The 25,698-nt window shown below is 41.6% G+C and overlaps 3 protein-coding genes and 1 long non-coding RNA gene across 22 annotated transcripts; 1 reads left to right on the top strand and 3 right to left on the bottom strand.

Annotated features, from left to right (window-relative positions):
• Positions 1–1,694: 1,694 nt before the first annotated feature.
• LOC129584812 (molybdate-anion transporter-like) lies at positions 1,695–25,267 on the bottom strand. Of its 3 annotated transcripts, none has more exons than XM_055477137.1 (8): positions 24,792–25,267; positions 24,377–24,521; positions 23,700–23,868; positions 23,492–23,613; positions 23,291–23,427; positions 22,546–22,844; positions 22,312–22,482; positions 1,695–2,179 (listed from the first exon to the last, which is right to left on the bottom strand). In XM_055477137.1, exons 1-8 carry the CDS (start codon positions 24,862–24,864, stop codon positions 2,021–2,023), a joined length of 1,275 nt encoding a protein of 424 aa, XP_055333112.1. In that variant the 5' UTR covers positions 24,865–25,267; the 3' UTR covers positions 1,695–2,020. The 3 variants fall into 3 exon arrangements, with proteins under 3 accessions (XP_055333112.1, XP_055333113.1, XP_055333111.1); XM_055477138.1 differs by lacking the exon at positions 1,695–2,179 and adding an exon at positions 21,772–22,180 and having other exon boundaries at positions 24,787–25,259; XM_055477136.1 differs by lacking the exon at positions 1,695–2,179 and adding an exon at positions 21,774–22,180 and having other exon boundaries at positions 24,792–25,258.
• On the bottom strand, positions 3,618–8,978 carry LOC129584810 (kelch-like ECH-associated protein 1A). 2 transcript variants are annotated; one of them, XR_008689929.1, is made up of 9 exons: positions 8,536–8,978; positions 8,352–8,432; positions 7,618–8,066; positions 7,254–7,380; positions 5,149–5,751; positions 4,996–5,073; positions 4,689–4,892; positions 3,827–4,357; positions 3,618–3,740 (listed from the first exon to the last, which is right to left on the bottom strand). XR_008689929.1 is itself a non-coding variant. In XM_055477129.1 (8 exons), exons 1-8 carry the CDS (start codon positions 8,771–8,773, stop codon positions 4,272–4,274), a joined length of 1,866 nt encoding a protein of 621 aa, XP_055333104.1. In that variant the 5' UTR covers positions 8,774–8,978; the 3' UTR covers positions 3,750–4,271. The 2 variants fall into 2 exon arrangements, 1 of the variants encoding a protein (XP_055333104.1); XM_055477129.1 differs by lacking the exon at positions 3,618–3,740 and having other exon boundaries at positions 3,750–4,357.
• Positions 10,422–19,133, bottom strand: LOC129584811 (small glutamine-rich tetratricopeptide repeat-containing protein alpha-like). Of its 5 annotated transcripts, none has more exons than XM_055477130.1 (13): positions 18,757–19,133; positions 17,758–17,860; positions 14,825–15,017; positions 13,948–14,143; positions 12,922–12,984; positions 12,682–12,841; positions 12,215–12,424; positions 12,048–12,147; positions 11,742–11,846; positions 11,498–11,642; positions 11,236–11,364; positions 11,137–11,165; positions 10,422–10,906 (listed from the first exon to the last, which is right to left on the bottom strand). In XM_055477130.1, the coding sequence occupies exons 1-13, from the start codon at positions 18,883–18,885 to the stop codon at positions 10,606–10,608; spliced, it is 1,863 nt and encodes a 620-aa protein (XP_055333105.1). In that variant the 5' UTR covers positions 18,886–19,133; the 3' UTR covers positions 10,422–10,605. The 5 variants fall into 5 exon arrangements, with proteins under 5 accessions (XP_055333105.1, XP_055333108.1, XP_055333110.1 ...); XM_055477132.1 differs by having other exon boundaries at positions 10,429–10,906; positions 12,215–12,403; positions 18,757–19,132; XM_055477133.1 differs by lacking the exon at positions 18,757–19,133 and having other exon boundaries at positions 10,423–10,906; positions 17,758–17,995.
• Positions 13,654–21,226, top strand: LOC129584813 (uncharacterized). Of its 12 annotated transcripts, XR_008689932.1 has the most exons (8): positions 13,654–13,879; positions 13,962–14,167; positions 14,656–17,846; positions 18,080–18,181; positions 18,660–18,721; positions 18,815–19,064; positions 19,626–19,792; positions 20,751–21,226. It is a non-coding gene; the product is annotated as an uncharacterized LOC129584813 (long non-coding RNA). The 12 variants fall into 12 exon arrangements; XR_008689940.1 differs by lacking the exons at positions 13,654–13,879; positions 13,962–14,167; positions 14,656–17,846 and adding exons at positions 17,857–17,975; positions 18,329–18,400 and having other exon boundaries at positions 18,660–18,711; positions 18,768–19,064; XR_008689933.1 differs by lacking the exons at positions 13,654–13,879; positions 13,962–14,167; positions 14,656–17,846 and adding an exon at positions 18,317–18,400 and having other exon boundaries at positions 17,853–18,181.
• Positions 25,268–25,698: the final 431 nt, after the last annotated feature.

The raw sequence follows: 25,698 nt of genomic DNA on the forward strand, positions 1-25,698 counted from the left end.
GTGCAAATCCTTGTAATTAAGCTATTATGTTACCTTTAAAATATGCACAGATAGTGCGGAGAAATTCTTATTTAAATCCGGCATTATACAGAGTAGTTAGAACTAGCTTGTAACTGAAAGATTTGTCCACTAACGTCAGCTGCAAGAAATGTTGTACTAAAAACTTAACTACTATTAAAACTACTACTAAATACTAAATAACAAAATAAAATTTTACCAGTGGTGGTTACACCACCTAGCCATCTAATGGAGAATTAGTATACAATTAGAATCTCGGCATTGTGTGATAAAATCGTACGAAAATAGCTATAGCTACATTATAAAGAAATGCAGCAGCTACGTTTTCGCTGCTGCATTAATCATAATTAAACTATTTCATAATAAAACCCGTTAAATATTTTGTGCTCTGTGGACAAATTAGGTGGAAATTGATAATGAAAGAAATCCATGGAGCTTCACTTGAACCATATAATTAGCAAATCCTTGTTTGCCAAGACCATGTTTTCTTTTTCCATGCTTTGCACCACTTCATTGCTGCATGCGGTTCTAATCCGTGTATCGCATGTCATCAGAAATATTCGAGCACAGATTAACTGATCGAATTTATAACTGTAATGCTTATTATGCAAAATTTGCTTGGCTAACGGTAAAAAACTGTTTTAAACATATCGTAAAAACACATTTGGAACACGAAAGCGTTTTCATGATCGCTTGCCACCTGCCTATAAAAACTGGGAGTATGCATTCTAAATTCAAGCGTAGTAATGTTCATAAAGTTGTAAAGCAAAAGTGCAGAATGCCAAAATCATAGCCCATGCGATTAAGATGTTGTAAAATCATTCAACCAATAAAAATTATTGTGTACATTTGTGCGACTTTAATCCAGAACTTCATTTGATGAAACATCCGCCAGTGGTATTTTCACTGAAATATTACGATGCATAAAGGTTACATTTCGTGACAAAAGTTGATCCTGTGGCTGTCGTCGAAATATCCATGCCGGAAACCATTGCATCTGCATCTGCAAAAGGCGAACGGATATTGCGCAGCATGCAACAATATGAGCACAAAGCAAACAGACCATTAATATTACTGGCAGCATAATACAAGAAATATGCATGTGTTTTTCCATTTGCGCGGTCGACAACGACCGCCGTCGTACAGCACCCTCACGATGTTAATATGTTCTCGCATTTCCAATGTTTTATGCAAAGTGTCAAAGTACATCGATGTAAAACCCCACAAAAGAAATAGGCTGGAACGTTGGGGATTAAGACAGGAATTGTATCGTGGCAGGATGACGTTGTGTATATATGTGCCGCACGTTTGAAGATACATATGCAAGCACCATTTGTTGAGCTGGTATTAAAACGCGACATGGCCACACTTTATTCGATGCCCGGGATCTTTCTAATTGTCACGCTAAGGAGCCCGTAATGGCCTGTGGAAAAGGAATCGTGAATAAAGTACTCTGGCTTTCATAAGAAATAATACGGCTGCCAATGGGTTTTCTCGGTTGGAGAAAAGAAATCAGGAGTGCCGTATATTATATTCCCTAGCGTACTTTTACACTTTTTGATCCGAGGACCGATCAGCAGTACGCATGCACTGGTATTTTACATCTCAGCGGATCCGGTACGAGTTTAATTTATGACTTGAGCAACTGCTTGCCGGTTTATCGAATCAACTACCCCGTAAATAATGGTCAGTTACAATTTTGAATCTTCAGAAACTTAGCTCAACATAAAGAAACAGCAGATGAATTAGATAGCTCAGTGTTGTTTGCTCAAAGGATGCAATGATAAAAACTCAAAAATTGTACTAGTAATAGAGAATACTTAATTTGCCCTCATGTGGGGCAACTGAATTTTTTTCGCCAGCTGGTTATTAAGCCATAATCAACGGAATTTCTTATTAATTTTGGTAACTAATTGAACGTTGGATTAACGTTTGCGGAGACAGTTTCACAAACACAGTGGGTAGGGCTGGATTAAAAGTACTTATTATTCAGTAAGGTATGTTATAGTGGTTCTTTGGCTGAAAGAAGGGATACGTCATTCCCGGCATCCATCTCCTCGTCTATGTTAGATACTTTGATTGGCTTAAATCTTGTGGGTAATACCGCGCATGCGGCTAAGAAAATTAAACAGCATAAGAAGTTAATCCAGAGGCTGGCATCCTAAAACCAAAATTTTAAAATTATTGTTACGCAGAATATAATGGACACTGGACGAGTAAAGAAAAATGGCGGTAAAATAGGAATGCCACCCGGCTATGCAAGTAATCATGTACCTGAACCAAGACAACGACTACGACTAGATTAACGGGAGGGATAGGAAGCTGAAGAGCTAGAAGAGCTGTTTTATTTGTTCTAGCTGTTCGGTATTTGAGTTTTAAATTGTAAATGGCATTTGCTTGTACAAGGTTGAAATTAAAAATAACCGATTAACGGGAATTCAAAATAATTCATCAATGTGGAGCGACAGTCTTCCGGCACATAGCGGCCACGCAGTGCACCCATACACGGCCAAAATACTCCAACACAGAATTCGAATATCACAAGTCAAGCGAAAACAACCCATGTATTCTGACCAAGAAAACGTACGTTAGGGTTACAAAGTTTACTATGATTTCGTAGTGGAAATACGATCTCTCCTCGGGAATCGCTAATGCCGGTACAAATGTAACGTGGATATTATTAGTAGACCCATCAGGATCCTTTCTAACGATAATCGCCTACTTAAACAGCTGAACAAAAAGGACCCAGTGCCACGGCTATCATGAAAACCGAGAAGAGGTATATATCCATGAGGAAGGAAAATGCTTTTTGGTTTTCCCGCTTTTTCTTTTTCTACCTCTAATGCCGGCGTCCATAATAAAACGAAAATGTGCATAAAACCTTCGAATAATAACTGCATGATCTCCCCTAGTAAAACACTGCAATTTTCTGCAAAAAGAAATTCTCAAGATGCAGTTAAAATTGTAGAATCACAAGAACTGCTTTAATAGAAACAGGCACGCAGACAACATCAGAAATCAAAAACGTTAAGGAGGTAGATAAAATAAAACGGTAGATAAAATTTCTCACATCTTAAATTTTTGAGTTGTTTGTTCCTCAATCTGTACCCGATTCCATTGCAGCTAAAAATAATGCAGCTAATATAAATAACAGAATGAATAATAACTAATTGTTATCACTTTTATGTAGCTAAAGTAACTGCATCTCGATAAAGTGTAAGCAAAAACAATTACTGTTATCTTTAGCGAGTGAATCTTATGGTTAGTGGTGAAATCGCAGCTGTCATGTTAAATGCGTCATGATTTCGGCAGCTGATACCTGATATGGAAAAACCTACTAAATTTATTATAACAAATTTCAAGCAGAACGCAGCCTTATATGCATTACCTGCTAGTAATGTTTTTGTTTTGATGCCGGAAGCGAAAGATTGCAGATTTGGAGCGTTTTGGTCTCCGTATTTCTCCGTCGACAAATAGTACACAAGAATTTATGTAATTGCTAAAATACCGGCAGCCACATCAAAAGGTGATCTAACCCAATAACCCAAAAACAGTTTTCGGAATATGTTATGCAAATTTGTCGTGAAAATCACTCCGTACACTAATTTCCCGGAAGTACTGACCGCGAACTGCGCGACTACACCGGACAGAATGGCAATAATTCCATTAAGTTTCGTAGCTCCTGATAGTATGTCTCCCAACTGGGCGATCGACAGACCCTTCTGTAAAATTATCAATGATTTATTTGCTGTTTTAAAACTGTTGAGTGCAACAGTGCATTTTGTTATATAAACACGCTTAGGTTAACCTTGTTGCATTCGCACACAAGCCAAGCCTCAAAAGATGTGCACATAATGGAAGTGGCAATACCGGCCAACAGCCGTCCTCCCATTAAGATCCATAAATTTGGCGAATGTTTCGTCAGGCACGAAAGCCCGTAAATCACTCCATAAGACATACATAAGTAAAGTAAGACATTCCACTTTCCACTATCCTCATGATGTTTCAGTTTACAGCACAGAAATGTAAAATTGCCCAACAGAGTTTTGCTAGTTAGTTTGTACCCCTTCGTATTCTTATCCAAGTGTATAATTTGGTGATTAATCACAACAGCATACAGATCGCTTGCAATAAAACACTTAAACGAAAGAATTCCATTAGACAATACTGCGAGAAATTTTTTAGGCAAAGGTACACCGTATCAGTAACATGCCGCAGATGAAACATCCCATCTGGTAGCAAACGCAACCAATTCATCTCCCCGCGTTAAAAAATGTGGTACTGTTACAACCAATACGACCATGTACAAGATCCATCCGAAATGATGACCGCACAAACACTGCAAAAAGACAAACAATTCTCAACCAGCGAACAAAGTGAAGCGTCATCCGTACCGACATGATTAAAGGGGCGTTACGTAAGAATAATATTATAACGATGTGGACTTCGGAACGTATTTAAAAAAGCTGGCCCCGTGCAGTGGGGCTAATAAAATTTGTATTTTAGCATTTGTCCATTTTTAAATATTCAAATTATCTTCACACTCCGAAGTCCTATTGCTGTTTTCAGACTTCTAAATACTAATTATTGTCCCGCATAATTCCGTTTTTCAAACAATACTGGCTGCGCGCCAGCGCGACCGATACTGCATTAAAAATTTTATGGCTTACCGCTATTAACCGCAACCGCGACACAACTTTGCCCGCTACGAGCGCTCGGCAACATGGTATTCAGAAGCGACCACTCATCCGCCACGAAATCATATGCTTCAATACTGCTGTCATGACAATTCAGAGATTTTTCTCCACCGAAAACATACATTCGACCTTCAAAAACCCCAATCCCGGGCAAGTAGCGGGGAACCCGCATGGAATCTAGGAGAAACGTCACATTCAGTATTCTTAGAAGCTCCGTTACATCACAGAATGCTGCAGTCACATCACAATCATTACTAATGATTTGCAGCCGCAAACTTACCTTTTGGTAGCCACTTATCGGCAAAGGGATCGTAGGCATCCACGCGACACAAAACCTCCATATCGCGCGATATTCCGCCTTTAACAGCCAGGACAACAAAGCAAGTAAAAACATTTAATAATCGAACCCTGAAGTAAGTACATTTTAACTGACCCACAACATAAATCAAACCGTCCGGGCCGACACACGCTACCGCTCCACTTCGACACAAGGGCATTGATTTCACTGAACTCCACTTATCAGCGTCGATGTCGTACTGATACACTTTATCCGATAATGCTCCGCCGAACACTGACATTCCTCCGAACAAATACAATCTGCCTTTTACGGCTAACATGGAGCAACCGGTGAGCGGAGCAGGTAGGCTGGCTACAAATTCCCACGTATCAGATACCGCGTCATATCGCTCCACCGTTTTCAGAACCGATGCTCCATTCCTACCGCCAGCGACAAAAACGTAATCGATCAACGTAGCTGTGCCAAAGGAATGTCGACCCGACAACATATGTGCTTTCGTTAGCCACTGGTTATTCATAGCATCATAGCACAACACTCCATCAGAAGCGGCGCCGTTGGCAAATTCACCCCCGCATAAATAAACGAGTTTATCGCAGCCCACGATTCCCGCTTTACTAAGTGCCACTGGTAGCGACATCAAATATCCCCATTCCGATTTAAATGGACGGAAACATTCCACCGTGCACAGTTTAATGCCCGTATCTTCTCCACCAGCACACATAATGAGGAGTTCGCGGCCTTAAAAAAGAGGGAAATGTTCAAAAATTGGCCATACTTTTGATCAAATAAATTAACTTTCACCTCTGTACAATATGCAATAAATTACAAGGAAAGAATAACACTAGACACTGGTATCTAATTGTAATTTCTGGACAACGCAGCACTGCATGTACTCCATGCAAATAAAGCCAAATTCGAGTAGAATTTGTGAACAATGCCCGTATATATATATACAAGAAACCGCTGCGGCTTCGCCTCCGCGTTTCTTGTGATCCACGGCCGCTTTGAACAAATCATTCCATTTGCAGTAATTCGTTAGTAAATTCACTAACTTCCTTAGCAGTTATTGTAGAACTTCTTAGGCAAAGAGTCTAGCTCGGTCCTCGGTCCCTCACTCAGTTACCAACTTTGTTCGCTGGACAGTGGTAGCTCGGTCACTCACTCATCTAGTTTTGTTCACTGGACAGTGGTGGTAGCTCGGTCACTCACTCACGGTGTCACCTAGCGATTTTGTTCAGTGGACAGTGGTGGTAGCTCGGTCACTCACTCACCTCGCGATTTTGTTCACTGGACAGTGGTGGTAGCTCAGTCACTTACTCACCTAGTTTTGTTCACCGGACAGTGGTGGTAGCTCGGTCACTTACTCATCTAGTTTTGTTCACTGGACAGTGGTGGTAGCTCGGTCACTCACTCACCTCGCGATTTTGTTCACTGGACAGTGGTGGTAGCTCAGTCACTTACTCACCTAGTTTTGTTCACTGGACAGTGGTGGTAGCTCAGTCACTTACTCATCTAGTTTGTTCACCGGACAGTGGTGGTAGCTCGGTAACTTACTCATCTAGTTTAGTTCAGTGAACAGTGGTGGTAGCTCGGTCACTCACTCACCTAGCGATTTTGTTCACCGGACAGTGGTGGTAGCTCAGTCACTTACTCATCTAGCAAATTTGTTCACCTAGGATAGCGATTTATTGCTCGGTCATCACTCAGCTAGTGATTTCGTTTTGTTCACTGGACATTGGCGGTAGCTGAGTCACTCACTGCCTTAGCAGTCGTGTTCACTGGCTTTTGTTTCCTTCGAAACCTGGGTTAATTCAATCATGGTTCGGGAATCGGATTTTTTAGGCATTTGAACATTGAACATTTGAGCAGCAACAGGCGATTAAAATTCAGCATGTTTGCAAATAAAATAACTACAAATTTATTGTATTACATACTTAACACTTTACCAAATGTTCTAAGCAACTGGCACTGCTATTATTCTCAAGGTCACCTTGAAAGCTTTGCCGAAACCGGCATCGGTGGGACGGGTTTAAATAATTTTTTTAAGAAAAAAAAATCATGTGACACAGTTTCTGAACATGCTGAATCTAATGGCGTTTACAGTTTTTTTTATTAGGTTCTGGTTTTTCCGATCTCGATGCCTCATCTTTTTTTGTAGTTATATTATAGATCTAGTTCCTTGATAGATATATAAATATAAATATTGTTTATTATATTATAACAAATTTATTATAACATACCTTCAAAGCCAGAGAGGTGATAAGGAGTATGCAGCACAACGCGGTCCAGAGCGTCTACTGATTCTTGATTCTGAATTTCCACTGTACCGAGATGAACAGGTTCCACCACTAACATTTCGAATGCTTCCTGCGATCACAACACAAAATACTTGTAACTGAACTTGACGCTGGCAGTCCTCGAATATCACATTCCATTTTTAAACACAAAGCAATTCCTTGTTTAGATTCAGTGCTTAGTGTTTACAGAGTACAAACGCAAGAATTCCTTCTGGTCCAGCCGTACAGACAAAATCATTATATACCTTATCAATACGAAGTATCTCTTCCTCTCTCTGTTACACTGTCTCTGCTGAGTTTTGCGCACCTTCGACAAATACTTTCGGCAATCCTGCAAAACCGCGGTCTGGAAGGTGGGACCGAACATCATAACTTGCTTTTCGAACGGTGTTTCCAGGAAAATCTCGTGCACATCCGACTGTATGTCCAGTTGGCCCAGCATCTTGTCGCATTCGTCCACAATAAAGTGTTTGATGTGCGACAGATTCAGCACGCGCTCACGGATCAAAGTCTTCAGGCGACCTGCGGTGCCCACGACGATGTGAATAGGGCCGGAGCGCAGTTTCCGCATGTCTGCCAACAAAGGATTGCCGTCGCAGAAGAGGCTGATTCGGATTCCACTAAAATACTGGCTGAGGCGGCGGTAGTCGGCTTCGATCTGCGAGGCCAATTCTCGCGTAGGTGCCAGCGCCAGGACGGTCGGCTGAGCGAGGGTTTGTGAGTCGATCATTTGTAAGGTGGAAATAACGAACACCGCTGCAAGACAAAAAACCGTATTTAAAACCAGTTATTGCAACACACGCAGGAAATAGTAAAGGTACATCAGGTGATGTGACGATGTGTTATACTATTTGACGATGTCTAAAGTTACAGCAGTCCAAAGTTACTCGTACACAAAACCATATCAGACAAAAAAAAACGCAACCGTTGTGAAGTAATACTATATAGTACTAGTACGTAAATCGCAACCTTCGTAATATGATGACAACCAAACATCTCTAACGAAGCTAAAAAATGATGCGCACGCATCCTGTTACGTACCTGTTTTGCCCATGCGTGGATTAGCCTGACACAAAATATCCACACCCGACATCGCTTTGGGAATACATTTTGCTTGAACTTCTATCCAAAACAAACAACCATCTCTACCTACATATGCTTTACAATGACGTTTCCTTATGATGATCCTGCACGCAGATAAGATGATCAGCAGGTCACAACTTACGGGACGGATGCTCAAAGCCCGCATCGAAGATCCCCTTCAAGATTTCGGGTTTCAGTGACATGTCTTTGAAGAGCAGGTTGACACCGTGACAGGGAGTATGCAACACAACGCGATCCACATCGTCAGTGGGTTTTTGATTCTGGTCATCTTCCGTACTGCCATTGGTGGTAGCTCGTTCTTCCACTTTCCCCTCGTATTCCAGCAGGTTCCCTTCGTCATGTCCATATGGGCAAGCCATTGTCAACCGTGCTGTCGCACAGTAAGATGCGCCACCGAAGACCAACGGTTTACGGCTGTCCTCGCCCCTTTAGTTCTGGTAGAAATAATTCGCTTAATTAACTGTTGCAGACCTTTTAAAACTCGAATAAACTTATTTTTAGATCAATGTTTGAAGTTTCTTAAATTTGCAGTATGAAAAAACGCAGTGCATTGGCGTTTCTTACTTGTATATGTACAAACCACGCATACATCTACACAAGTAGGCAAAAGTAGGCCGGGCCAGCCAATGGCAATTGCGAAAACGTCTTAATTGTATGTATGTATGCGTGATTTGTACACATACAAGTTGCAGCGCTAATGCGCTAATACGTACTTGTTATCATTGTTATCAGAGCAGATGTACAGTACTTGAACGGCACCATCCAAACAACATCAAAGGCGGTTGGCCTTGTGATTATGTGACTGGTGTCTGCCAAAAGCGCAGTCCTTCACAAATTTCCAACTTTGTGAATTGACGATTCTCGCCAGGATGGCGCCCTGTGGCGGTTGGAGCCGTACGCCAAAGCTACGCCGGGAAGTCACCGTAGGCCCATAACAACAAGTGCTTATCCCGGCACCTTTTAAACAGCGCGCGTTCGCGAGCTATGCTGTTTGTTAATTCGGCAGATGCATGAAAATTCACAGAAAACTATCCTCTGCAAACGAGGCGACTAATGTGTTATAAAAATATTTACAGTTTCCCTAAATTAAGTGGCAGTGCTATGGCCACGGTATTACACCACCGCCCGTATTACAGCACACGAACAGAAACAGAGCGAATGCATAGTTCTCCTGTTGGCGCGCCGTAAAATCCCTGTTGTTAGTGACGTCAAAATGACACACTGCCAGTCTGCTATCCGGGCGAGAATCACGAATTGAACTTTTTCTTAAGCAAAAATTGTATCCAGGCTTGAAAATTAACAATAAGTACATAAAAAATAGCACTTTCCGGCAGTAGAAATGGAGTTATTTATTTTGATGTCAAACTGAGTCAAAGTAATATGACTCTCCGCAGCTAACATAGCCCCGTTACTCGTAAGTCGTATGAGAAAGTGGGTAGTACTGTACCCAGTACTGGGGGTAGTACTGTACCCAGCGCTAGAGTAGATTCTCCATAGACGAGTTTATTGAAATTAATTCTTGCGATCATAACAACGCTTCGGCATAAAAACAAAAAAACATTCTAATTACAAAAAATATACATTATTATTCATTTTTCAAGCTTATGGATAAAATTTCTGCTTAAGAATAAACGAAGTTACACATTTCTATATATTTACATAACTAACATTTTTTGGAGCGATCATGCTGTCCAGTGTCCGTTCCTAGCAGTGGATGGCAAAAAAGACAAAACAGATAAAACCCTCTCAGAAACGGCAGCAAAGCAGACAAAGATGTGTCGCCCAGAAAATTCCCATGTTTTGCTAAAATCTGATCAGGGGTTTTGGGATAATTAACTCGCGCAACGACAATGCCCGACAAATTCAGAGCTACCAGCGTATCGAGTCGACTGATGATTTCGCATTGACAAAATGTTCCCGCCGTTCCCTGGGATTTGCAGACCAACCCTTTTACACGATCTGCGCAACACTTCAACGATCTTCCGTCTGACAAAGCACAATTTACGAGTTCCGTTCCCGTGTGATGACACTCAGTGCGCTATACCGACTCCGTGATTGCTGTTTATTCGATTCAGTTCAAGAACCATTTAATTCCGTCTACAACCCTGGGCCAATACTAGAGACTTAAGACAAAAAATGTGTATACGCCATGCCACTTATTTTTCCGGTAACAGAACGAACCAATCCTCGCTTAAGAGAAATAACTGGGATTTCCGCCAGCACCGCTACCCGGACCTTTGTCATTTTTATCTTTATCTTCTGGTTTAGGCTGCGAACCCGGCTGGCTATCCGGTGGCTGTTGTCCGCCGAAGATTCCGCGCATTTGCTCCGCAATCTGCTCTGGCGTCATATTGCCCATCCCCGGCATCCCTCCACGGAGAAGTTCCGCCATGTCCGGCATACCGGGTGGCATTCCTGGAGGTGCTGCCCCGCCAGGCGCGCCGCCTGCACCCGCCATCTGATTCATGAACATGTTGGAGAACTGACCCACCCTGGAAAAAACCAAATTTCAGTACCATAATACAAGAAGTTTCACTAGGTCTGTCATAAAGCTGTGCTAATAATACTGCTCCCGTCAACCACGCTCAGTTAGCACAATACTTATAAGACTAATATATGGTGTTAGTTAAGCACCGGAGAACTGTCTCAGAAACTGGAAGGTTCTAGTTCATTGTTTTCCACAATAACAAAACTAATGCCAACTAGCTTTTGTCTATCGTACATTTGTTGGACTTGTGGGTTTTGCATCATCTGCAAGCAAACATATGCAAATTAATTACTGAAATTATTCATAAAACATCGAAACTACAATAGCAGCTACCGTTTGTTGAAATTCCTGATTCTGCAGCATGTCAAATATTCCACCACCACCCATTCCACCTGGCATTCCCGGCATCCCTGGTATGTTAGGGAAACCTCTCGCCGCTCCCGGCATGCCGCCAGACAGTCCCTACAAACGCAAATGCAATAAAGTTAACCAAACTGTCAATGAAAGATTAATGTGTCGCAGGTGACCAAATCGAAAAAATCACCAAAACTATGAGATATGGAGAAAGCAGAGATACAAGCCAATTGTAACTTACAGCGTGGGCTCCGCCAGCTGCGTTGATGGCATTTTCGACCAATTTCAGACTGTTCTTGTACAGCTGGTCTTCGGGATCCCCACTGACAGCCTTATCCAGAACATCCTTGGCTTCCTTCAGCAGTCCCGAGCCGTTCAAGGCCAAACTATAAAAACACAATCTTACAACCTAATAAAAACATCTATCTCATCAAGTTAACAGTAAAAGCATGTAAAATAGTACTATTGCCTCAATACAATCATACCCGTAGCGTCCGTATGCCTTTGCAAAGTTGCCGTCAAATGCAATGCCAACTTCGCAGTCCTTAGCAGCCAAATCATGTTGATTCTTTTTGCTAGAAGCGGCGGCTCTGTAGCGTGATAAAAGAAATATATTAACGATAAGATGATTGTACACAACTGAGATAAAACAGTTAAGTCAACCATATCCGACTAACAATTAGTATATAATATGTACGACAATAAAAAAATTGAACGGATTGCAGTGCATAAATACCAAAGTAAAACCGAATACCTTTTCAAATGCATGATTTGAACAAAATTTCAAATACCTGTTGCAGTACAGAATCGGATTTGTGGGATCCAAAGTGACAGCTTCTGTATAAGCCTGTAGCGCCTCGTCAACTTGGCCGTTCTTCATAAATTTATTACCTAAACAACGATAACATTCGAACCTGCTGTGTGTTCGTTCTCCCCCCACAACAACAGTACTGTTTACCTTTATTTTTGAACTCTTCCTCTCTGTACTTATCCTCTGCCGATGCAGTAGGCGTGCGTTTCAGTTCGTATTCCAGTACCGGCTTGGGCTCAGCCGGCACTGCATCGGGATGAGAAGTGGAGATATCCACTGAAGAAACTTTCGTCTTCGTCTTCAACACTTCCAATCGTTCCCCCGTCAGATCAAAAGCTTGGGACAAACATTGAAGAGCTATTACAATGTACAGAGCAAACACGTATGCTTACAAACATACGCATACACATTATACAACTACTCGGCTTGACCACTCGAAAATAAATTAATCAATCGATCAATCAAACATACTTTACAGATAATAATGATATTTTTATATAAATATTCGACAAACACGCAAATTCGACAAGTTCGTACGCGCGAAGTCCGCCATTAGCGGAAAGGAATGAAAAGATCTAGCCGTAAAGAACTCGGAAAACAAAAAATGCACGTACCCATGAAACCAGAGGGAAAAGTGGGATCAGTGCGGACTTTTCCATCGATGTGAACGTCAATCAGTAGCCGGTACTGAACCGTCTGAACATAATTACGGACAACGACAATTAGTGGTAAGGATTCGCGAAGCTTATAGGGATCACAGCCATGGCCTGGAGCCTTCGAGGAAATGGAGTTGATTGCTCAAAACTCGGATAATCTAATTGCAAACTGCGACTACGCAAAGACTGGTAACTTACCAAAACCCCAAAGAGCTTGTCCAGCACAGTTTCCGGCTCGTCATGATGTTGTGCAGGAGGTATCTGACAGTGAACCGAAAATAACAGTTATGGTATACAAATATAAATATAAGATATCTATATATCCAAACTTGAAATAACCAGAAAACGAAAAAAATTCAGCAGTAAACAAATATTTAAAATAAGTTAAAATTAACAATTGTAAATCAACCTGCTTGAACGAACGTAATTTGAGCTAACTTGAACGTCGTGAGAGTGCAGATTAGAGTGCAGTTCATCATCATTGCCGACATTGCGCAACAAAATTTCAGAACTTGAAGATTCTATTCTTAGGGAGTTATCAGTGGGGATGGCAAAAACTTGAGTTTTCTACTTGACTTGACTTCCGACTCGGTTTTTTCGACAAGTAATTTTTTTAAAATACTTAAAAACCCAAGGCTGCTTGCAATACTTAGCTTGAAAGTCCAAACCAAGTTATTAACTTGGAGTCGACATAAAGTCGACTTAGTCGACTTAAATTTTTCTTTACCTTACCTGCTAACACTACTGTTTTCTGGATAACTGACAGCCGGTCATATTTTTTTACCCTGGTGCACGCACCAGCATGATAGACTGAACAGATATCAACGTAATTGCCGGGAGAGGTGCGCGTAGTAGGGAAAAATGATAATACAGTCGTGGGGGAAACAGTACTAAGCAGTAGTACATTGGTCCATTTCTTTAAACCGCTTTGAATATTTTCTAATTACTGTAAAAGTTTTTCAAGTCGACTTGAAATAGAACTTGGGGACTCGGTTTCACTTTCAAAGTCAACTTGAGTAACTTGGTTTGAAAGGATAAGTTCGAAGTATTTAACTTGACTTTTCCCCCAAGTTTTTCGCAATAACTCAAGTTTTTAACTTGAAAAGTCGACTTCGTCAAGTTTTTGCCATCCCTAGTTATCAGTTATGGACTTATGGTTAGTCAGCTTGTAACAGTGTATATATATGGAAGTGTACACTCGACACTCTACAGTACAATACTTACGTTATTTCCGCCAGGTCCAGCAGGCGGTTGCGCAGGCGGTTGGCCCTGCAGATGGAAATTTGGGATTTGCCAACCGCCCGGGGGCGGTGGGAAATTCCAAGGTAGTAACTGATTAACACCACCGCCCTGCGGACCCTGACCAGGTATATGTGCCGGCATTACCGCTCCTAAAGCTGCATACATATACGGTGGGAGGCTGCAACAGGTTAAAGTAAAAACGGTAAGTACAGTACTCAGTAGCTATTAGCTAACAATATTAGAAGTATTGATCATATCATTTGATCATATTATTTGTTGAGCGACGCTCGCCTTGTACATATTGATAAATAAAAAAACTTATTAAAATGCATTTTTTTCTTATTTAATTGTAAGCTCATAACTATTTTCATGAAAAGCGCCTGTACCAATCTTACATAAACCAAAATCTGTTTACAATCTTCTGAAACAGATGCAGAACCTGAAAACAGCACGTGGTTCGTCTATACAGTACTGCGTTATTTGTTTCTTCCTTGCAACTTTTAAAAGGAAATTAATGTTTTTCATTATGAAATTATTGGGCTTGAGAAACAAGAACGACGAAAGAAGTTTATATCAGAACATAATTTTTACTTTTTAGGAAATTTGAGAACATGAGTGATTGGTGCGCTGACGGCTGCCTTTCATACGAGTACTACAAAGTAGTTCAAAACAGCGAACTGTCTATTGCAGATATAGTGGCAGTCTGTGGCACTGGTTAAAGTGATCGGTTTGCTAAATGCTAACGAAGTCAAGGTACAAAATATTCCTTCCTGGCTTCCGGCGGATGTTTTTCCAGCCGCCCAGGGTGGCATGCGCAGCTTACGCAGTTGACTGCGCCGTCTTCGCGTAACGTACGTACTAGAGACGATTCATCTCTTCAACTGCGAAGTGGGCTTCCTCCTCTCTTCCGTGGTTAACTTTCACTGCCAGCCTTCTGTTTCCCAATGGAATTGGAACATCATCTGCGAAAAGGCCTGCGGCCCAAAAACGGGCAAGCTGAAGCCGAAAAACCACTTCCATTGGGTTGTCCGTGTTGGGAGGAATATTATGTCCTGTAGAAGCGAACGTCTATAACAGTACGCCATGGTACTACGAAGTCGGTACGTAAAAATTATTTTATTTAAACTCCCAGGCCGTACGGATGCCAAGTTATTTGTCAGATATGAAAGAAAAGTAAAGCTGGATACTTACTAATATTAAGCATTTGCATCGAGCGCAGCGAAATGTACAGACTAATTTGTAATAAAGAGCATAAAAGTTTGTCTGACGCCCTCACGCCACAAAGAGCGTTACGTGACTTAAGTCCTACTTTTCCTATTCCACAAGTCCAATACCATTTCCAAGTGGAACTGGAGCTCGCGCTCGTGCAACAATGTGGTTATCAACCACCCACCACCAGTCAAGAAGTAAAAGATAGATTGAAGTAAAAGACGGACTGCGAGCACAGCACTTAAAAGAGTTAGTAAAAGTACCTGGCGAATGCGGAGAAGTGTTTTTAGCGGCGCTTACAAAGCTAGTGAACCACGTTGTCTTCAACCCGATTCCCGATAGCGTCCGCACAGTGCTTTTTGGCGCCACGCTGATACCTTTCAACAAGAAAGCGGGCGGGATACGGCCCATAGCGGTTGGCTGCACCATAAGACGCCTGTGTGGGAAATTGATTAGCAGACGCGTACAGACGGAACTGGGCGGCATTTTTCGCCCAGTGCAGTTGGGCTACGGAACACCGGGAGGAGCAGAAGCAGCTGTACATGCCACGCGGAAATTTCTTCGAGCCCACCCAGCCAGCCCTACCGTGGTGTTGAAGCTCGATTTTCGTAATGCATTCAACACCATTCGTCGCGATGTCGTTTTGAAAGAAACAGCTGACAAATTACCGCAATACTTCCATTTTATTTCCCAGTGTTATAGGAATTCTTCTACCTTGTTCTGCGGCGAAACTACGATGCCATCCGCCCATGGGGTGCAGCAAGGCGATCCCCTTGGCCCGTTACTGTTTTGCCTTGCCTCGTACAAGCTTGCAAAAAGTTTCCAGTCCGATCTCAATGCCTGGTTTCTCGATGACGGGACAGCAGGAGGAGACCCAGAAGTGGTCCTGGAAGATTTCATCAGAGTTAGTATTGATGCGCCTAAGATCGGTCTAGAACTCAACTTCGCAAAGTGTGAGCTCTATGTTTATGGCGGGTCTGAAGCGGAACAACAAGACATATACGACCGGTTTGCCGCAGTCGCACCTGGTATTCAAAGGGTCACCCCAGAGACGTTGGAATTGCTCGGTGCTCCCCTTACGGACTGGTCCATCGGCCACTGCTTGGACGGTAAAATTGGCCAAATCAAAAAACTGACAGACTCATTAAGCGTCTTGCCGGCGCAGCAAGCGTTATTTCTCCTAAGAAACAGTCTGTCATTGCCGCGACTTATGTACACTCTAAGAGCGGCCGCTTGCTACAAATATGCGGAGAAGCTCAGGGAGTTTGACGAAGGATTAGGTCAAAAGCTGAAGAGATTACGAATGTTGTGATGGACGACTGCACGTACGTGCAAGCTTCTCTGCCGGTCAAAGCAGGCGGCTTGGGTTTGCCTAAAGCCGAAGAAATCGCTACCCCGGCCTACCTCTCCTCGCTGTATTCTACCGACGAGCTAGTACGTACTATTGTGCCCGAAGATTGCCCCGACGAGCGGTCTGATGTTGAGCTGTGCTGGGAAGAACGTACAGGAAAGAGTGCACCTGCGATGGAAGACCGGAGCAACCAACGCTTGTGGTCGGACATGTTGACTGTTGGGAAACTGGAAGCTTTAAAAGATAGCGCTGACGTTATTGCCTCTGCTCGTCTGTTGGCGGCCTCTGCTAGGGATGCCAGTGCCTGGTTGTTTGCATTGCCGGTCGCCAGCCTTGGCACACTGCTGGACGATGCCGGTCTGCGGATCGCTGTTGCTTTGCGGATGGGGGCGCCTATTTGTAAGGAGCATAAATGTCGGTGTGGTGAAATGGTTGATACACGCGGCTTACATGGATTGTCGTGCGTCAAAAGCCAAGGAAGGTTCAGGAGGCATGCGAGTTTGAATAGCGTGATTCAGCGTAGCCTGGGTTCAGCAAAGGTGCCGACAATCTTGGAGCCTCCCGGACTGTGCAGACGGGACGGGAAGCGGCCAGACGGCTTATCACTCTACCCATGGAGAATGGCCTCCCTCTGATATGGGATGTGACAGTTTGTGACACATTCGCTACTTCGTATATAGCTGGCTGTTCAGAAGCAGCGGGATCGGCTGCCGAAGACGCGGAAGTGCGGAAGCGAAACCTCTATTCCGAACTCACTGATCGGCATTTTTTCCAGCCAGTGGCACTCGAAACTATGGGAAGTTGTGGCGAAAGTACCCGCCAGTTCATCAATGAAGTCGGCCGGCGTATCAAAGAACAAACAGGAGAAGCGCGCGCTGTTCAGTATTTGTGGCAACGTATAAGCGTTGAAATTCAGCGCGGAAACGCGGCTTCTGTCCTGGGGACGGTCGGGTGTTCTCGAGAGTTAGAAGAGTTATTTTTCTTGTTCTGATTACTGGGTATTTAAAGTTTGAATGTAAATGGCATTGGCTTGTACAAGTTGATAATAAAGATATTTTTAAAGATAGATAGATAGATTACTTACTTATTATTAGATTATTATCTATTACTTTTTAACTAGTATAAGTACAAGTATGTACTGTACCTCTCTGTATATCCATGCTATCTTGATTTTAAATTTTCCTTTCGATTCACAAATTTCGAATCATTAATCCTGTTCCTCGCCTGCTTACCTTGGTAATAAAAAATTATGTGTGAAGCAGCCATGCCTGTGATTCGGTGACTTCGGGTCTTAAAAGACCACTTCTGGACGATTTTTACCGTAAGGCTGGCAAACTGGACGTCGAAGTGTTCGTTACAAAATTTGACTAAGCAATGGTCTGAATTTAGTTAACTGTATTTTTAAGCCTTATTAGCACTAGTACGAGCGGAAAGGCGAAAGAAATGTGCAGTGAGCCGCGCGAAAAGAGCCGAAGCGTTCTTCAGGCTCACTGCTCACAACAGTGTTTTTCTCCTTTCCGTTATTCCGACATCGGCGACATGTGATGGTTTCAGACGTGAATGATCGTTTATCAAGATTTGATCAGTTTGGGTCAGCGCTTTACCGGTCATTTATCCTTTATGCGGGGTTATAATATTATGGCCTTTCACAATGAAGTAGGAATCGAACATTTTGTTTCATGGTTTCATCCCAGAAATTTTCTGTTATGAAACGCAGAGGCCTTGGGCCAAGGCCTCTGCGTTTCATAACAGAAAATTTCTGGGATGAAACCATGAAACAAAATGTTCGAGGGATTCCATTAGGAAAAGCCAGCTTTTCAAGCACACCTGCCATCTTCCAACAACTGGATTCGACAACTGGAAACTTCCTGCGATGTATGATAAGATGATAAGCTTGGAAGCACACCGCCAAGGCCTTGGCGGTGTGCTTCCAAGCTTATCATCTTATTAGCTTATCTTCCAAGCTTATCATCAGGATTTCTTAGGTTTCTTAGGTTTCTTAGGCCTTGGCGGTGTGCTTCCAAGCTTATCATCTTATCATACATCGCAGGAAGTTTCCAGTTGTCGAATCCAGTTGTTGGAAGATGGCAGGTGTGCTTGAAAAGCTGGCTTTTCCTAATGGAATCCCTCTTAGGTTCCCAACCATCTTGATCTCCCCATTTCGGACAGCGCAGACATGGACGCAAGTACAATTATGTAAGTTTTAAATGCATGCATAAATTATTACAAACCTCCTTTTCAGCGCCATTATCATCGTTTTTATGCTGATTATCATCTTCGGAACCGTAGCTTTTCCTCGCGTATTGGGGGGCATTTTGCGAGATTTTCCTTAATGTTTGAAAGCCTCTTGTGAAGAACATTCGCTGATAACACAAGGCAGGTGCTTGATAACGCTAGTTTCAATCTGCGTGGGAAATTATATATTTTTGTGCAGTTTGCACGTGGAGATTATAAGGAAAGTGGAAGTTCGTTCAAGGAAACAAGCAAATTAGCACCCGATCTTCGAACATTTGGCATACAATACGACGATCCCGAAACGGTACGTTTTATATAAATAATATAAATGCGTGTTCTGTTACATGTGTAGAAATGTTTGTACTGTAAAAGCCCATTTTTCCGGTTGGAATTTGCTCGGTACAAGTTTTCGTCTGTATGACATAATTTTTTTATTTTCATTGAGATTGATGTTACATTGTTACTTGCATTCGTTTGCTTTTTTTTAACGATTTTATGGTGAAAGAATTTATTCTGATTTTGAATTAATTTCACCGCCAGAGCATAACGATTTTCTACCGATACTCGTAATGCTTAAATTTGCGGGTTTTTGCATTTTACTTACAGTACGAATTTATGTTGCTTTAACTGCCTTTAAGAATGACTACGAGTTTGTTAACTTTCGACAATTAAATGCGGAACGCCTCGGCGGTAGCTTATATCTCTGGTCGTTGTTAATATACGTTCAAGGGTTATGTGTAAGCGCATGCGATTGTGTTGCTTTTTTGCAGACTTGCTGTCTTTGCTAATTGCGTTACTGGACAAGGGACATGCGATAGTGTGCATAAGGATTAGTTAACACCCTAACACCAGTCATTTTTTCCAGACACCGTTTGCCAGCCGGCGCTACATAGCAGGGACGATCGTTGAAGAAGAACCACATGTAGACTGGCAGTTCGAGGAAGCTTTAAAAGAGCACGGATATGAAGAACGTGAAATCCCTCCGTTGAGAGTGTTACTGCATTTGTCATATTTCCATGGTGGAAAAATTTAGTAAGCATTCAGTAAGCACTTAATTTCATGAAGGTGACCTGTTTGCACGAGTACACTGCATGTTGGCCGTTAAGCTTTGTATTGTATCAAAATCTTTTGGATACTGTTGAGCAGCACACTGACAAGTTTCCAACAAGGGAGCATAGATAGCATATGTTACAATAGTTATTGGCATATTAGTGATTTATCTGTAAGAACTTTATGTTTTTTCAAAATCGATAATTTTAAGCGGTATCGAATCCATTAAATTCATATTTTCTTCTCTGTAGTTTGCAGACTACCGTTTGTTACGAGGTACATTTGGACAAAGTTGACAAACATACGCTAGAGTAGTTAGGGATGGGGTAGCTGACTGGTGAGTAGACATAACCGCGCTCTAGTTTGTCTTTCTGTCTGATGAAATATAATTTATTATAGGTGTATTTCTATAAATTAATGATTGTAGAATGTAGATTACAGATGTTCTATACAGTTGTGGATGATTGATAATTTGTTTTATAAAGGCTGCTTTGAATAGCTGTTTAATCTACCAGTATACACTTGTACAATACTATGTTTATGGTTTAGCTGCTTTCATAATTCATAATGTCCCGCACGGAGAAATACCAACCGTAGGCGTACTGAAAGCGAGTCGCTTATTCGTGGTTGTCGTGCGCTGCACATGAACAACATTCTTCGGTTGTTTTGTGATGATTTGAAATTTCGAAGGTGAATTTTCCTGTTTTTGAAAATTATAATACTTAGTTCTCCTTTGCCGCACCAGTCTGTTAATCGTGTTACAGTTGGCCCATTTTGGGAAACGTTGATCAAATCTTTCTCCAAAAAGCTGATCGGAAATCGTTCGTGAGCTTATCGTGTCTTATGCTGCGTTTGCTCCGGCATTATTTTGTCGATTTTCCTGTCCCTGACCCTGTGGTTTCTCATAGAAAAACATTTCGATCACGGTTTATTTTTGGAGGTGTTGGAGATGCTCAGCTGACCTGGTGAAGCCATTCTTTTGCCAAACCTTTGGAAAGGTTGATGATTTGTATGTGCTGTACGGTCTGGAAGCGAAAACGATAAAGGCTACGAAGATCTGCGTCCAGAAAGCGCCAGTAAAGACTGAAGATGCTGAAACCGCGGATGGAGTATCCCGAGACGTACCCAAAGATAGTGAATAACGGTGTCAAAGACGGCTGTCAGATTATAAGTGGCGTTTGAGTAAATCTCTTGATGGTCTTTACCGATCAACGCTTGTCTGTACGTTTCAACCAAGAATTTTATGAAAATATTCCATGTAAAACGTGTCTTGAAGCAGATTTTTATATTTTTATGAAGTGATATTGTGCAAAGTTTATGTTATGGCGACGCGCCTAGTTCCCCATTTCATCAGTCTGTATTTCAAAAATTTCAAAGCCTCGGATGTGCAGTGCAGTGGGATAAAACCGCGGGCGATCGGAATGGTTGCAGTATGACTAGAATATAGCTCTTTTCTGGATTCGCGCTGTCGACTGTTGGACGACTAGTGCTTTCAAACGGACAAAACTAATTGTCAGAAAATATATTTATACTATAACATGATTTGCCAACTTTTTACGCCATTAAGGGAAGTGGCCCCGTACATGGTACCTAATTCATGTACATGCACGGAAACTCACTTTCGCGCACTCCCAAACACATTTTTGTTTCGGTTTATGTGATTTTGTAGCCAGATAATTTGTATACACTGGTGTGAAAACCGTTTATGCGCGCAACATCCGGTTCGGGAGTTATGGCTGTAAAAAAATTCCCAAAAGTTTAAATGCATTCAGGTGTACCAAAAGTCTCATTATGGACCAATCTCCTTCAAATTTTGCACGTAAATGCACATGGCCATGAAGATCGTTTTTACACCGATCCAGACTTCCAGGATTTTTTTCAAATTTTAAAATGAATTTTAAAATTGTTGAAATTCATTTTTAAATTTGAAAATCATGCTAGAACAGTGGATCGGTGTAAAAACGTTCTTCGTGGTTATGTGCATTTACGTGCAAAATCTGAAAGAAATCAGTCCATAATGAGACTTTTGGTACACCTGAATCATCGGCTGAATGCATTTAAACTTTTTGGAATTTTCTAACAGCCATAACTTGCGAACCGGATGTTTGTGAACCTGTCTCCTCAAACGTAATCCAACTATCAGTTAATGACCAAAACTAAACACAGTGGGTAGGGCGGAATTAAAAGTATTAAAAATTAAGTACGGATGCTATAATTAGGAACTGTTGCTGAAAGGAGGGATACTTCATTCCCGGCATCGTTCTCCTCGTCTTTGTCAGATACTTTGGTCGGCTTAAATCTTGTTGGTAATACCGCGCATGCGGCTAAGAAAATTAAGCAACATAAGAAGTTAATCCAGAGGCTGGCATCCTAAAATCAAAATTTTGAAATTATTGTTACCCAGCTATCAGCATACGTATATTGAAGCTGTACAAATACAGATAAATGCCAGCAAAATTAGCAGTGCCAACCGGGTGCGAAATATGAACTTAATTGCATACCTGAACCAAGACAACGACTACGACTAGATTAACGGGAATTCGAAAATAATTCATTAATGTGGAGCGACAGTCTTCCGGCACATAGCGGCCACGCAGTGCACCCATACACGGCCAAAATACTCCAACACAGAATTCGAATATCACAAATCCAGCGAAAACAGCCCAGGCATCCTGAAAAAGAAAACGGCAGGGTTACAAAGTTCACCATAATTTCGTAGTGGAATACGATCTTACCTCGGGAATCGCTAATGCCGGTACAAATGTTAGCGTGGATATTATTAGAAGACCCATCAGGATCCTTTCTAACGATAATCGCCTACTTAAACAGCTGAACAAAAAGGACCCCAGTGCCACGGCTATCATGAAGGCTGAGAAGATGTATCCATGAGGAAGAAGAATGTTTTTCGGCTCTCCCGCTTTTTCTATGTGGTCTTTGCTTTTGACCTCTAATGCCGGCGTCCATAACAAAACGAAAATGTACATAGAGCCTTCGAATAATGATTGAATGAGCCCCACAAGTAAGACATTGGTGTCTGCAAATAGCAATGTTCACCATCTAGTTACTCTTTGTTATACCGTAGAATTATAAAAACTGGAACGTTAATCCATAACAATGCTGAACACAATCGCAAATAATACGAGAAGTTTAAAACCTTACTCCGAGTAAGTAGATTAACTGTAACATATTCAGTTTTTTTAGCCGGTTTTCCATCGCTCTATAGTGTGAATCAGATTCAAATCATTCAATTGAAACAACCATAAATATGAATATAAAATAATACCTTTGATTATGTAATTCAGATAACTGCAATTCTCTATAAAGAGGAAGCAAAAACAGTTTATCTTTAGCGGTTACATCTAAGTAGCAAAACCGTAGCTGTCATAATTATTGTGTAATGATTTATGCAGCTGATTTGGAAAACTTGCAAAATTTCTTATAAAATTTTTTTGGCAGAATGCAAAGTCTTACACGCATTACCTGCTAGTAATGTTTTGACGCCGGAAGCGAAAGGTTGCAGATGTGGAGCATTCTGGTCTCCGTAATTCTCCGTCCACAAATAGTACACAAGAATCGATGTTACTGTTAAAATACCGGCAGCCACATCAAAAGGTGATCTAACCCAAAAACACAGTTTTCGGTATACGCAATGCAAATTTATTTGTCGTATTCTCTCCGTACACTAATTTGCCGGAAGTATTGACCGCGAACTGCGCGACTACACCGGACAGAATGGCAATAATTCCATTAAGTTTCGTAGCTCCTGATAGTATGTCTCCCAACTGGGCTATCGACAGACCCTTCTGTAAAATTATCAATGATTTATTTGCTGTTTTAAAACTGTTGAGTGCAACAGTGCATTTTGTTATATAAACACGCTTAGGTTAACCTTGTTGCATTCGCACACAAGCCAAGCCTCAAAAGATGTGCACATAATGGAAGTGGCAATACCGGCCAACAGCCGTCCTCCCATTAAGATCCATAAATTTGGCGAATGTTTCGTCAGACACGAAAGCCCGTAAATCACTCCATATGCAATGCATACATTCCGCCGTCCGCTAAAAAACCATCACTATTAGCAGACGGATCTTAGTAAATGTATGTACTATGCTTGAATTCTACTTTTTTCTAATTTAGAAAAATTTACCAGACAGTTTAACACATTTTTTGCTACTCTTATTGATGTTCGAACGGTAAGGGCACCTGGCAGAGATATGCTACACTAGCGCTACATTTAATAAACCATTATCTACGCTCTATTATAAATACACAGCTAGGATAACTTTTTAACACTCAGTATGACACTAATTTAGTTAGCTGATGTTCATTTTAAGTGCAGTACCAAATTTCACCTGCTGTAATCTGCGGTTACAAATAATCTTATGGTAAGAAGTTCTACCCTGGTGAATGCAGCACGGTTATCCGTAATTAGTTATTATTTTAGCGAAAATAGTAATACAGCATATATACTATTGGCGCAATACTCTGGCAAGAGCAAGCGTGTGAAGCACCTCTGACTCAGGCGAGAAGACAATGAAGGGTAACAAGTTAATTCTTTGTTCTTACAGTTTGTCTCCGAAAGATGCTACAACGGTCCCCAGGAGCAAACTGGACCCAAATCCCATAACGAATAGTAAAGCAATATCTCGCGAACTGATTCCATAGGATTCATACAGAGCGTAAACATGGGATCCTTGAAGCCAGTCCGCCGCTACAAAATAATAAGATGACAAAGATTGGGTATGTCGATGTTAAACGTCAGTGACAATATCAAAAGAGTACCAATGCAAAATTGCAACTGATAGATAGATGTGCAATAATTACGAATGTTCATACAAATGCCCACTCGTATAATTGTTTTGTCACCTATATTTCTATACTCGTATGGCTACCTGTGTGGACTTTGCGAGTAAAACTATACAGATACGTAACTGTACTGTCGGTACATACAGGAATGCTGTTTGTACAAATCGTACCTTACCAACGACCAAGCCGTAAACAAACAGATACCGTCGCCGGAGATCCCAAAATTCTTGAATCTTTAGATGGTCCATCTTACCGGATTATGCTACTTTGCACCAGAGACAATTCAAGCACTTCCGAACTTTTTTTGTAACAAACCTAGTTTTTCACGTGGTTCCGCAGTGTAAAAAATACCGGTTTAAGGCAATGACCCTTAGGGTGTGAATTCATAACGCAACTGCATCCAGTCACTGTCCAGTTGCTCGAGGAAAATTATAATTAATTTTAAGACAGCGTAACACTGCGTTACACACGTGTCGCATAGTGAAGTGTACTTTTTTGATGGTTCATATGTAATGAACCACTGATCGGAGACAAAAAACTGCAGACACGAAAACTGTGAGTTAACGAGATATTGACACTTGAAAGACGAAGGTGTTGTACTTAATTATTCCAAAGATGCTACACTTCATTAACAAGGTTGAGCATCTGTTTGAATGAAGCGAAGCGAATGTGCAGCTCGTGAACCGTGGTCAAAAACTTTTCTAACCGGCAAATGCTACCTTGAAATGTATTAATTTTGATATTTCTTAATTTAGGATTAATGTTTTGACTTCTACCGTGGTTCTGCTGTTACTTCTACTGTTCTACCAATATATATAGCACTGTAGTACTGTGCTTCCATGCTTTACTCACTAATTTGTCACTTTTCATGGTGGTACCCTCTGGGCTCTGGCTAATAGTAAAGTTAGCATTATTCTATGCTGCGAATCGTGTATGACCGGTCACCCTGACAGGCGTTGCTTCCATGCTTTACTCACTAATTTGTCACTTTTCATGGTGGTACCCTCTGGGCTCTGGCTAATAGTAAAGTTAGCATTATTCTATGCTGCGAATCGTGTATGACCGGTCACCCTGACAGGCGT

Source organism: Paramacrobiotus metropolitanus, unplaced genomic scaffold (assembly GCF_019649055.1).
Source record: "Paramacrobiotus metropolitanus isolate TYO unplaced genomic scaffold, Prichtersi_v1.0 Parri_scaffold0000014, whole genome shotgun sequence".
Taxonomy (NCBI): Eukaryota; Metazoa; Tardigrada; class Eutardigrada; order Parachela; family Macrobiotidae; genus Paramacrobiotus; species Paramacrobiotus metropolitanus.

Bases quoted from the DNA above. Each gene is read 5' to 3' on its own strand.
- LOC129584812 (XM_055477136.1), bottom strand. From the start codon at position 24,864: ATGGACCATCTAAAGATTCAAGAATTTTGGGATCTCCGGCGACGGTAT. The intron at 24,522-24,791 runs GTAAGGTACGAT...ATTATTTTGTAG, and splicing joins TGTTTACGGCTTGGTCGTTG to CGGCGGACTGGCTTCAAGGA. The intron at 23,614-23,699 runs GTTAACCTAAGC...ATAATTTTACAG, and splicing joins TTGTGTGCGAATGCAACAAG to AAGGGTCTGTCGATAGCCCA.
- LOC129584810 (XM_055477129.1), bottom strand. From the start codon at position 8,773: ATGGCTTGCCCATATGGACATGACGAAGGGAACCTGCTGGAATACGAG. The intron at 8,433-8,535 runs GTAAGTTGTGAC...TGTTTTGGATAG, and splicing joins GGGCTTTGAGCATCCGTCCC to AAGTTCAAGCAAAATGTATT. The intron at 5,752-7,253 runs GTATGTTATAAT...CTCTTTTTTAAG, and splicing joins TCACCTCTCTGGCTTTGAAG to GCCGCGAACTCCTCATTATG.
- LOC129584811 (XM_055477130.1), bottom strand. From the start codon at position 18,885: ATGTTCTTCACAAGAGGCTTTCAAACATTAAGGAAAATCTCGCAAAAT. The intron at 15,018-17,757 runs GTAAGCAGGCGA...TCGCTTCTACAG, and splicing joins CATAATTTTTTATTACCAAG to GACATAATATTCCTCCCAAC. The intron at 12,842-12,921 runs GTAAGTTACCAG...ATTTCCTCGAAG, and splicing joins ACAAGCTCTTTGGGGTTTTG to GCTCCAGGCCATGGCTGTGA.